Source organism: Phycodurus eques, chromosome 20 (assembly GCF_024500275.1).
Source record: "Phycodurus eques isolate BA_2022a chromosome 20, UOR_Pequ_1.1, whole genome shotgun sequence".
Taxonomy (NCBI): Eukaryota; Metazoa; Chordata; class Actinopteri; order Syngnathiformes; family Syngnathidae; genus Phycodurus; species Phycodurus eques.
Genome location: NC_084544.1, coordinates 2,246,900 through 2,259,769, shown reverse-complemented (window position 1 = coordinate 2,259,769; position 12,870 = coordinate 2,246,900). Strand labels below are relative to the sequence as shown.

Sequence of the window (12,870 nt, the reverse complement as noted above, 5' to 3'; positions counted from 1 at the left end):
TGTAACTTTACATCTTATTTCATATTTCACAGGTGGGGGGATGATTAGAGTTTTGAAATTCCTCCACAAATAACATTTGAGTCCGAATGTTCAAAATCCCACCGGTTAGGTTGCGGGTCAAATTGACCCGTGTTGAAGTAAAAAGAGAAATGAAAAAAAAAAACATTTTAGGATGAAACTTGGATAGAAATGTTTAGTAATGGAAGTAGAAATAACATATAACAGCGTGCATTGTGATCTTTGTCATTTGTGCCAATTTTGGGGCAAAGTGACCCGAGAGCAAATTAAGTCATCACATCAAAACAATCTGATTATTTGCTTATCTTTGATATTCTTGCGGAAATAAGGCTAAAACATTAAGAATCGGCTCGCTCATCCTTTTTTTTTTTTTTTTTTTTTTTTAATTCAAACCAAATTAATTTTTTTCATCATTTCCACATCCGGTATATTAGCATTTAGCTTTTGTCACGTAGAAGAAGCTGATCGCTTGCGTTTCTTGGGCTTGTCGCAGTTGACAGTTTTTTTGTTTTTTGTTTGTTTTGTAGCTGGTAGCTACAAAAAAAAAAAAAAAAAAAAAAAAAAGTGCTCAAGGTCGCCCTCTAGTGGTCAACTTTGTGTTATCACTCACTTCCCGTTGTGTTCGCCCAGCATTCCTGGCCCGTTACGTCCGCGTCCCCCGTGGCCATCCTACGAGAGACAATCAAGTTCAATGACCTCACGCTGACGAGCAAACACATAATTGAGCTCGCCAACTCACCGACTGGATGATCATTTCTCTTCCTCCGCAATTTCGCTGCTGTTGTAACAGCTGGAGACACTCAACAACCCCAGCGGCAACAACAAAACATTAGGCACACTTGCGCGATCAAAACAAGAGCTGTATCCAAATGGCCCATGACGTGTGCTTTTTCCAGCACGGGCTCCGTGTTGTTTGTTTTGTGCGTCCTGTCACGATGAACACGCATGCCAGATTTCGTGGAAATCGGACACAGTAGTGCCAAATGCAAATATTTTCCAAAGCTACTTGTGTTCCATGGAGAATCATCAAACCAAAACGGCGGACGACCTGTGCGTTTCACGTCATTCGTTCATTTGGATTTTCATGAATCCTGTCAAAATGACGGCGCATGCCGGATTTCGCTTAAATCGGAAACGCTGGTGTGTCAACAACCAGTGTCCCAGGGGGAAACATCAAACCAAAATGGCGGACGACCTGTGCGTTTCACGTCATTCGTTCATTTGGATTTTCATGAATCCTGTCAAAATGACGGCGCATGCCGGATTTCGCTTAAATCGGAAACGCTGGTGTGTCAACAACCAGTGTCCCAGGGGGAAACATCAAACCAAAATGGCGGACGACCTGTGCGTTTCACAGCGTTCGTCCTAATTAGATTTCTGAGCGTCCTGTCAAGTTGAACACGCGTGCCGAATTTCACCTAAATCGGACAAAGTGGCGCCGGATGCGAATATTTCAAAGTCAAACGCGGTTCAACGGCAAAACGACAAACCAAAATGGCCGACGACCCGTGCATTTTACAGCATAGTTTCTATGTCGTTTCCGTGTATCCTGTCATGATGAACATGCGTGCCGAATTTCATGTCCATTGGGCGCACATATGTTTCAACGTGCGTGCCGGATTTCGAGAAAAAAAAAAAAAAAGAGAAAAATGAGAGCTTAGGCAGCATACAGTCTAAAGATCTTTTATTGAAACAAATAAATTAATAAGTTAGTCACGTGAGCTAATTCTACTCTCAGCAGATGCACGACATCATCATCATCATCATCGGGTGCGGAAAAAAACTGCTTACATCGCTGGAAGAAGTTGGAAGACTGTCTCAGCATAGCTAGCTTAGCATTTTATTGCTTTGTTCAGTGTGTGAGATCGCTATTCCGAGGACTGTGCGGAGCTGGAATGTCAAAAATGGCGGCAAATCAGTGCGGGGGTGACGTCGTGAGCGAGAGAACGTGCACGGGGAAAGGAAGAGAGAGAGAGAGAGAGAGAGAGAGAGAGAGAGAGAGAGAGAGAGAGAGAGACATGCAAAAAGCATCCAGGCAGGCAATGCTCGCTCACGTGCGCTTGTGGCGCCCTCTAGTGGCCTCAGAGGTAGTTGCGGCATGCCTGGTGAGCTACGTAGGTCACGTACACTTCATTAGGCACACTTGGACAACAAAATTAGGCGGTCCAATGAAATCATCCTGCATTGATTCTGGATTCTCAGCGTTTATTTACTCAACTTCTGACGTTTATATGAAGGGGGGGAAAACATATATATATATATATATATATATATATATATATATATATACATACTTTTTTTGGTAACCCTCCCCACCACCCGGTCTTTTTTATTGGAGGTAATGTGTTCATTAGAGAGGAGGCCCTCATAAAAAAAATTAAATAAAATAAAAATCACATTTCACACATGCACCTAATTAAAATACTTCTTTCTAAAATACTTGCTGGAGGGTGTTTATTTATTGAACTGCTCAGTGTATCGGGAGTTCATTCAGGGTAAGGTATTGAAAAAAAGGCATACTGTTTTCAACCATGTGAATTTGCTGAATTAAAAATCATTTGATCACTTAAGCATTGATAAATAAAGTAAGACACGAACCACATAGCAATTAATTGAGGCGCGGTGTTTACTGGAGCATTTTGATATTCGTGACGCCAGAATTATTGTATTGGATCGCCAGATGAAACTGTGCAGGTGTGCCTAATATTATGACCAGTAGAAACCTAGTCAACTGGTGCTTGTGCTCAAAAATGTTTTGTACATTTCCTCGATTTTGACAAGACAACGCGGTCTTATTTACAACGAGGAAACGGAATGGACGCGTGAGCCTCCAACGAGAAAATGGCGGCGGCGCGACGGAAGGCGCACGTCTCCTTTTTAACGAGTTTCTTCTTCCACATGCAACAAGTCGCGTCTCGTAATGCCGCAAACACGTAAACATGGCCCCGGCGTGCACGATGCCAAACATGGAGTGATGTTTTTTGTTTTGTCATTTCTTTTCTTTTGCATGTGGGCTAAGAGCCTTACATTCATCACAGTATCCTAAAAAAAAAAAAAAAAAAAAAAAAGTACCTTTGTTTTGATACCCTTGAGACCATAGTTGTGCGATTTCTATTCACTGTACCTCGAGGGAGTCAACGAGACTCCTATTTTTGCAAGCTAGCGTTGACCCTCAAGAGGCGTGCATGGGCGGCTCTCAGTCCAGCGGAGCCCTCCGGAAGGGTTAAAAACAACAATTCTGGCTAGGACTCCAACGTGGCGCTGTCGGACTGCGAGAGCGTGTTGGCGGAGGGGAAGAGGTCTCTTTGGCCCGTGGGGCTGTGGTAGTCCGACGTCAGGTCGGCGAGCGCCAGCTGCGACGACGAGCCTCGCTTCAGGCACTGCGAGTACAAGCTGAGCAGCAGGTCCAGCTTGTTCTCGATGGACTGGATCTGCAAAAATCCAATCGGTTACGAACGTAATTAAATCCGTTCCCACGATGACAATCGGTTGGGATTTTGTTTCGCATCGCTTCCTCTCGCTTGCGATTGGCTCTCTTGGGTCACGCGCCATTCTGCCGCCGGCTCAAACATGACATACTTTTCCAAATATGACCTCCAAGCGCCACCTTGTGGCGCAATGTATTAGTTTCTCTGAGATCATGAATATAATGATATCAAATCAGGTGTTGATTTACTGATTGATTGAGGTCAGGTTTTTCCCTCCACATTTAAATAAATACACTTAGTATTTATATACTAAAATACTGATAGAGTGCTGATCAACTGTAGCGTACTTATTTGAGTAAGGTGTCCAAAAAGAAGAGGACTTTGATTTAAAAGAAGTTTTTTGTGTTTTTTTTTTTTTTTTTTTACACATATAACTAAACATAGTTACAGACATTACAGAGTAGCAGGTATTTATTTGAAGTAAGGTCTTTAATATAAGAGACGCCTTTCATTTGCTGTTAACAAAATGCATTTGTAGGTTCTTTTACTTCATTGAAATTTGAAACAAGCAATATATTACAATATAATGCCGACAAATGACATTCCGTTACAATCGGCGTATTTGGCGTAACGTGACAATATCAAAAGTCGTACCTGTTTCTCCACTTTGACCACGCGTCCCATCATGCTCAGCTCGTCCAGAGGGTCGAGGTCCGGCGGCGTCTTCTCGCCCTTTTCGGGCCGCGCCTTCTTGTCGGGCTGGATGGCGCCTCGCCCGATGATCTGGTCCACCCTGACCGGCGGGACGCCGCATCGTCAAAAGCGCGATCCTTTTTCTTTTTTTTTTTTTTTTATAACCTTTATTTATTCTCGCTTCCTACCGCATCTGCAGGCTCTTGATGCGGCCCAGCATGTCCAAGTGTCCGGCCGAGTACTGCTCGATGACGTCCTTCACGTCGTACGGACGCAGCGTTTCCTTGAACTTCCTCTTGGCCACCAGGAACTTCAAAATCCTGCAGACGCGCACACAAAGCGATGCGCTGGGTACTTCCTGCCGCGCCGACCCACGCTTACAATAAAACGCGCGCCGCGGAAGACGAATTACAGTATCCAATGACCTTATCGTTCACAAACAGGCCCGTCAAAAAGAGCAGCGCGTGCGCTTATACTGTGATGACGAGGATGAAGATGAGACATTTGCCTTATCGGGATTTGCTGCTTCAGCAATTCGGGAAAACAGCGTGAGCGAGCGTCGCCAAGTGGAACGCGCCGTCACTAACATTCACTTGAAGAGAGGAGAAGAGAACAGGCCTTGCATGTTTGGATCTGGATCAAACTTCATTATTACTTAACTACATATGTGAAGCAAATTGACAGAGTTATACCGTGGGTGTCTAAACGTGCTCGGTGTAAACACACAATCCAGATTCAAAACGGTGACATCGCCGCTTCTTACCCGGCAGAAATGCTTTCAAGCCCAATAAGATTTAGTGCCGAAATGTGTTCCATATACAACGGGTGTCTAAACGTGGTCGGTGTAAACACAGAATCCAGATTCAAACTGGTTTGACATCACCGTTTCTTACCCTACAAATCTTTTACAAGGCATGTAAGAGTTTGTGCCTAAATGTGTTCATTATACAACAGGGGTCTGAACATAGTCCGTGGAAATGCACAATCTGGATCCGATCCAGTTTGATGGAACTGGTTCGTATCCCGCGTCACCTATAAACGTTTGAAAATGATCCTTTTTTTTGAATGACATCATCATTTGTATTTTCATGGGAACATCCCCGGGGGATTTTCTCGAACCGCGTCCGGCGAGCGAAATCTCGGCGGCGCGTCCGACCCACCTGACGGCTCGGATGAGCGTCTTGACGGCGGGGATGACCTCGTCGGTGGCCACGTCGCAGTAGCCTCTGTCCTCCGCGCCGTCCTCGCCCAGACCCTCCGCTGGCACGGAACACATTCCCGTCGGTGAGTACGCGCGGGAGGCGCCGGAATTTGCTGCGGAAATGGACGGCGTACCGTCGGCGGGGGGCCGGGCTTTGAGCCGGAGAGACGTCCGGAAGCGAGTGCGGTCGTTGAAGCTCCAGCTCTTCTGCACCTTCCCGGGGCTGGCCGCCTCGGGGACGTTCTCCTGGCTGGGCGAGCGCCGTACGCCCGGCGGGCCGGGCGGCTGCGGCGACGCCTTGTTCCGGATCGTCTGCGCCGAGCGAGAGCTGTTCATCCGGATCCTGTCCCGGAAGCCGAGTTTGCTGCTGCTGACCGACAGGGGGAGAAGGGCTGAAGACTTGGTTGCGACTGATTTTGTTCCCCCCCCCCACAATCGGGATCGTTCGGTCCGCGCCGCTAATAACGGAGATGCGAGTTCCGTTAAAAACTGGAAATGCTCGGAAACATAAAATCGTCTGACTACTGCTCGATTATTATGCCATATATACTGTAAACCGTACATATATGCATGTACAGTATATACACTTACATATATACACACTTGTATGATCTTTGGACTATTTGAAAAATATTTAAAAAATATAATAATATATATCAAATATAAATTCATCAAAAATGTCAACATTTGGTTGTCAACAGAAAACAAATAATGTACATTTTTACAAAATTCAATTGAAGTTTATTTACAAGTTTGACTGCTTGTCTCAGCTCAGAATTTATTCATATTTTTATTTGTATTTTCTGTCCGGATAGAAAGGCCCAAGCCACAAATACCAGGGATGCAAGAGCGGGGAAACAAAGCAAGTGAGCAGCTCAGCGTGACTGACGGCATCCCAAAAAAAAAAAAAGGGTCGCCACGGCAACGGGAACCACGCCGCATCGATCTCGTCGCGACTCGGCAGAAAAGCGGGGAAAATGCAGTCAGAATAAAAGACACGCTCTCTTAATCGCATCAGCGGAGAGATTAGGCATCCGAATCCGCTTCAAAAGTGCAGAGAGAAAAAATAAATCAATAAAAAAAAAAAACACTCACACAAACAAACGCACACGCTTCGGACAAAAACGCAAACTGGCGACATTCGGAATCCGCCGTCGCGCGACACACATTTCCGCGCGCTGGCATTTGATTGCGAGGAAGGTCGATATGCGCGTGTGGAAATGTCGTCGGTGGGCTGTGGAAAGTCAGTCAAGATTCACAACATGGCCACACAAATGCAGGTGAAGGCGGTTTCAAAAGTCTACACACCCCCTAACATTTGAAATCGACTTTTTTCCCCATGTCACCATTTATAAAGATTTGTTCTTTTTTAATTCCATCATATTATTATGACTTTTTTTTTTAAATGCAAATGTTTTTTGTCATATTATTAAGACTTATCTGGTAAAATGACAACTGTTGTTATTTTGTTCCGTAAAATTCTTCAACAATATTCCAACTTTTCATGTTGAAAATACTGCTACTTTTTTTTGTTATTTTATTTGTTTGTTTGTTTTTTTCCTTCACTTAAAATTGCATTTTTACATCATACATGAAAACTTTTTTTTTTTTTTTTTTAAACGCAAAATGATTTTTTCATATTACCATTTTTGAAGTGAAAACTACAACTTTCCATTATAGTTATCATTTATGAATCTGTCACATCTTTTAAACATTCAATTATATTATATATTATATTTTGTATTATATTTTTCCTTGCTTCCGATTTGGAATTACTCCAACTTTTTTAGGTAATTTCTTCCCAGATTTCTTATATTCCCCCGCCCACCGCCATGTACTTCTGAACTAACCCGACAACCTGCACAAGTCAAATGAAAAGCCTACTAGAACAGCTGAAGTTTATCGGGAGTTAATCAGAGGCAGGTGTGCACCGCTTCCTACCTAAAATGAGACAAATCTCGTGTTTGTCAAAATCCCTGCGTTGGTGTGGACACGGAGGTGATTTTTGGCGGCAAATGTCCATGCAAAGAGAAACGTTAGCGCACTTCAGAGCCGCTAAATAATAAAGAAAGAAAAGTGACGCATGCTGCATGATTTATTTCCCACGAGACGCGCCGGACTCGTCGCGCCCGTAAAGCACCGGCGACTTCCGCCGTGGGCTGGGCCACATGCGTTGATACATTTTGATGCTCCGGTTATTCGCGGGCCGACGCCAAGCAAAGTCAGCTGGCGGGACATCGTCACGTTAAAGATATGAATTCATTTCATTACATCTTTTTACAGAGCAGAGACAATCACTGCAACTTTATGTACTTGTGCAAATGCTGAGAGATTTGTGTGTGTGTGTGTGTGTGTGTGTGTGTGTGTGTGTGTGGTGTTTCAAAAACAAAATCCAAAAGAGGATTTTTTTTTTTTTTTTTTATTTCAATTGATTGCATCTTTTTCATTGAATAAAATGTTCTGGCCTCATAAATGCTTATGAATTCATTTGAAAGTTTCGATTGAATTCAACACATTTTTGTTTGAAACACTAATTAATTCATAAAATGTTATTCATTGCAATGGCTTCATTAATTCCTATTCATAAATTACATTTCAAAATGTTCTTATAGGTTTTATTATTTTTTTTTCCAATTTAATGAAATCATACCTTTTAAATTTTAATTATGAAAATATTCAAGGGTATTCAACCAATAATTAAAAAAACAAATCGAATGCTGGAATTGGTAGTCATTTTTAAAGTACATTTTAAATTTAATTTTTTTTTATTGGATTCAATATATTTAAAATAGTTCATTTTTATGGTCATTTAAATCATGTAAAAAGTTTATACAATTAATAATTCAACACAAATATACACAATCTGATATTGTAATTAATACAATTTGATAAGTTTGATTACACTTGAAATATTTGTTTCAATATATTAAAATAGATAAATGTTATTGTAAAAGTTATTAATTTGGTGAATATAGTAAACAACGTTTTTTTATTGTATTTTTTTCATCCGTCTATCCATTTTCTTTTAGCGCTTATCATATGTCTTTTAATTACACTACTTCCACTAAATATATTTAATATTTGTTTTAATTAGAAACATATTTTCGTTGTCTGTCTATTATTATGATTATTTTAATTATTGCTTTATGTTCAGTCTTATTAAGAGCACTGTTACAACAGCGTAGGTTTTTATTTTATATCATTGCAATAAAATTTGGCGGAAATAAATTTGAATTCGTATTTTATTAGTTTTTTTAAAACTGTCACCAATTCCGAAAAAATATCGGCTGCTCACATATCATCGCGCAAAGTTCTGAAAAATGAACTATGGCCCAGAAGAGCTCGGAATTTATGAAGCATCCAATCCTAAATTCAGGAGTCACGGAAGTTTTCATCTCTCGGCATTCCCACGTTCAAGCGTTTTTTTCTGCGTAAACTGAACGGAATGTCGGCAGACGGCGCCGGTCCGCCAAAAAAGGTGCAACAAGCGAAACCATGAAAGGTCAAAGGTTGCGGACGGTGGCGCTCGTGCACAGGCAGCGCGGGTACCTCTGCTTGCGTCCGGCATGAATCCGGAAGAGGCCTCGCTTTTTAGCGAGGACTTGACTGGAAGAGGAGACACACAAGGCAGAGAGGGTGAGGAGGCAAGGGGGGAGGAAAGGTGAGGAGGCAAGGGGGGAGGAAAGGTGAGGAGGGAAGTGAGGGGACGAGGGGGGAGGAGTCAATTCTCCAAACAGCCTTGAAAGCACCAAATGTACACTCATTGGACACTTCATTAGGTACACTTGCACTATACCAAAAAAAAAACATATATATATATATATATATATATATATAATTGTAACAATGCAGCTAAACAAAAAATATTCTTTATGATAAAATATTAAGTAGTAGTAATAACTACATAAAATCAGAATTCATCGATTTCATTGCCTTTAGTGAAGAATAAAAGATCAGACAAATGTTCCCCCAAAACGTTACAGAAACGCTGATCCATTGTGTAACGTTCTAATAAAAGAGCCGCATAATTGATAAATGCTTGTTCAATTATATTTCAATATATCATGAAATAAAATAAGTACAATTAAATTAAATATAATTCAATTTGTGATCTTTCTATTTAATTCAAGTCAAATTATCTTTCATATAAATAAGAATTATTTTCTTCTCAGATATAAATCAAAGAAAATATTTAATATTATTTAATTAGGTAAAGCGCCAATCAGGAAATATTTATGAATTTATATAAAATACCTTAAACCAAAGTAAAGATAAAATACATTTGAAACTAATCATGATTCTTCTAATTTCTTTAAAATGATTATGTATTACATATAAATGAGAACTTAATCCTTACTAGCTACGAAGCAAATAAAATGTGATTAAAAAACTGTCATTATATAATTTATTAAATGAACTCAAACTGTCCGAATCTCATTAAGGTCCTCAGTTGCTTCAAGAAGAAAAAAATCCAAGATCCGAACACAAAATAAATTACAAAACACACCACCAATTAAACAAATACAATTCAAAAATATGTTCTTATAACAAATATAAAAAATGTAATACAATTTTAATTGAATACTCCTGCATTGGCTCGCTTCTGCAGGTGTACCTAATGTTTTGTCCAGTGACCGACCGCCGAACGGCCGTTTTCGGAGTATGGAGACGCTTGGCGAGTCGTCACTTTTTAGCCCGGCGGGCGTTCTGGGCATGCGGGACACCTCAAGAGTATATCTGTTAAAACCACAATCATTTTCCCAAACGCGCCGGCAACTTCCGTGGCTCCTCTTCTTGAATTCGACAAGAAGTTGGGCGAGCAGAAAGCGCAGAGGCAAAAATGGAGGCCGATGACGTCGAGCGCAAACCTGCGCGGCGCTTTGGGCTTCCTGAGGACGGGACGAACGGGGGGCAAGCGGGTGGGTGTCATGATGGTTGGTGGCCACAAAGAGAAGAAGAAGAGTGGATAGCAGTGAGGAGGAGGAGGAAAACTAAGATGGAGGGAGACACGCAGCGACACTGCAAAAACTAAAAACCAACCAAGATTAAATATCACAAATGAATTCTAGATTTTTCCAAGGTGACTTTTTGCAGGATACAACAAGTGAAACACTGCAAAAAGAGGACTTAAAAAAAAAACAAGGGGGCGTGGGGGGGTGAAATGAGGAATAGATTACGTCATTGAAGCAAAATGATCTGCCAATAGAATAGGACCTTTTCATTTATACCACCGAGACCTAAAGAGTTACACACTACCCGAAACACTTTGACTTGGAAATCATTTAGCTCGGTCTCGTTGTTTTCGATCACGAAAACAAAAACAGGAGCATTTGAACAGGGGTGTGTAGACTTTTTACAAAGCCACTCTATAAAGACAGACAATGATTCGCACTCACATTCGCAGTGTTAAACTTACTCATAACTAGGAACAAAATCTCAACACCAAGCTATAATATATATCATTATACAGATCTAATTTTGCTTGAATTATTTAACAGATTCCTCACTTCATTACATTTTTTTAATTGATTTTTTTTTTTTTTTTTTTAGATCAGTTTTTCCAGTGTATACAAGAGAATTAGTGCATTAAATCGCTGTTAGACGCACGGCAACACGCAAACTCGACTCTGTGTGTGTGTGTGTGTGTGTGTGTGCATCCCTGTCACATGGGCGGTGGTGCGAGGTGCGTACCTGTCCCCCGACATATAGGGGGCGCTGTAGGGCCGCAGCCCTGACAGCGGCGCGTGGTGGTAGTTGGCGCTGTACGGTGGCGGCGGCGCACTCTTGGTGGCGTTCCGCTGCCGCTGGAGGTGACTGAACAGTAGCGTCAGTTCTCTGACGGCCACGTGCACAAATAAACATAAAACATGACAAATTCAACACAACAAAAACAAAAACAAAACAAAAACAAACAAAACAAAACAAAACAAAACAAAACAAAACAAATGAAGAAGGCAAAATCAAAACACGGAAGGTGGCCAAAATCAGGGACCCTGCGCGCAAAAGGAGACGGACGCCGGAGAAGACGCAAACAGTGGAACCACTCAAATTGTATAAAAGTGACCAATCACGTTTTTGTTAACACAAAGTTGCATGCAAATATTTTTGCTTTCCAAATTTATGTTCACAGTTTTTGTTGTCTAAACTCTTGACGTCATAGATCCAAATTTGCTGAAGTTGAGGTGTGCAGTCACACTTTTCTTCCCTAATATTTGTTAAAGAAAAAAGTCGCACTCAAATATTTTGGACTAAATTCACCTTCATAAACGTTGTTGTCTAAACTCACGCTCACAGGTCATACGTCTACATTTGTTGAAAGTGAGCTGTCCAATCACGTTTTGGTTATGCAATATGTATTTGCGAACAAAAGTCACGCTCAAGTTTTTGTAAACAAATTTGTGCTCACAGGTTTTCTCAGACTTGTCATCTGAATTCCAATTCACATTTATGTTTTTTGTCATGCAAAGTTGTGCTCACCTCTTTTTTTTTTTAACCTGCATTAACATTCAGTTTTGTCAACCAAAATGGTGCTCTTAGCTTTTTGTTATCGGAATTCATGCTCAATTCATGTTTTTGATGTTTGTGATCCAAAGTTGTTCATCTCGAGCTAAGGTCACACATTTTAGTTGTGTAAAGTTGGAGTCACGACTTTTTGTGATCTGAATCCACACTCACAGCTTTTTGTTACCTAATTTCACACTCACAAGTTTGTGTTCCCTAAATTCGAGCTCACAGATTTTCATGATCTCAATTTTCAATCCAAATTCACGTTGGCCAGTTTGGGTTGGATAAATTCATGCGCACAGCTTTTTGTTATCTAAATGATTGGTCCCGTTTTGTGTAATTTCCATGACTTCCTTTGTGAAATCAGAAGTGGCCCAAACGAATATTTGTTCGTGTTTCTCTCATGTTCATCTCCTTTTCAGCAAATTAGTGAAATTAATTTAAAACAAGCACAATGTCAGAAAGTAAATCAAATAGAATCAAATGGTCGCGTCGTCGGGAAATAAATCACGGTTATGAGGGAGGAGCTCATTAAAAGCACGAGTCAGCGGGGTGATGTATATGCGTTTGTGTGTGCGCGCGAGCGCGGCAGCTAACGCTATTCCACGTGCGCGTCGAACAAACAGTATCGAAACCACGCGAGCGGACGAGCGAGCTAGCCAGGAAGGGCGCGTCGGGCGTTACCTGAAGGAAGGCAGCATGCTGTCGTAGAAATACCAGGTGGCCGTCAGGTACGAGTGTTTGGCGTCAGTCGAGTACAGACGCCACGCCGCCTGGCAAACGCACACAGACACACACGTCGGTCCGCTTGACACTATTTGTGCACGATTTGTTTATTTTTGTATGTTTTTTTCACTTTTTAGCGCGTTTTTATATTTCTTAGACCATTTACAGATCGTCAACTCTGTTTTTGCATCGTTTCGCACAATATTTACCAGGGCTCGACCGATCAATTGGCCGATATTATTAGCCCTTTTCAAATCGGAAAAAAAAAAAATAATAATAATAAGAATAATCAGCCAGATT

General features: G+C 41.3%; 1 protein-coding gene across 1 annotated transcript in view; it reads right to left on the bottom strand.

Moving 5' to 3' along the window:
- Positions 1-3,111: 3,111 nt before the first annotated feature.
- Positions 3,112-12,870, bottom strand: part of LOC133395572 (potassium voltage-gated channel subfamily KQT member 4) — a 28,244-nt gene continuing 18,485 nt past the window's right edge. The window contains exons 8-16 of the mRNA XM_061664595.1: positions 12,529-12,617; positions 11,032-11,175; positions 10,209-10,229; positions 8,890-8,946; positions 5,475-5,707; positions 5,300-5,399; positions 4,328-4,459; positions 4,101-4,239; positions 3,112-3,449 (exon numbers count right to left, since the gene is read on the bottom strand). Of these exons, the coding sequence (XP_061520579.1) occupies positions 3,261-3,449; positions 4,101-4,239; positions 4,328-4,459; positions 5,300-5,399; positions 5,475-5,707; positions 8,890-8,946; positions 10,209-10,229; positions 11,032-11,175; positions 12,529-12,617 (1,104 nt within the window). The 3' untranslated portion in view covers positions 3,112-3,260. The remainder of the gene's footprint in view (positions 3,450-4,100; positions 4,240-4,327; positions 4,460-5,299; positions 5,400-5,474; positions 5,708-8,889; positions 8,947-10,208; positions 10,230-11,031; positions 11,176-12,528; positions 12,618-12,870) is intronic.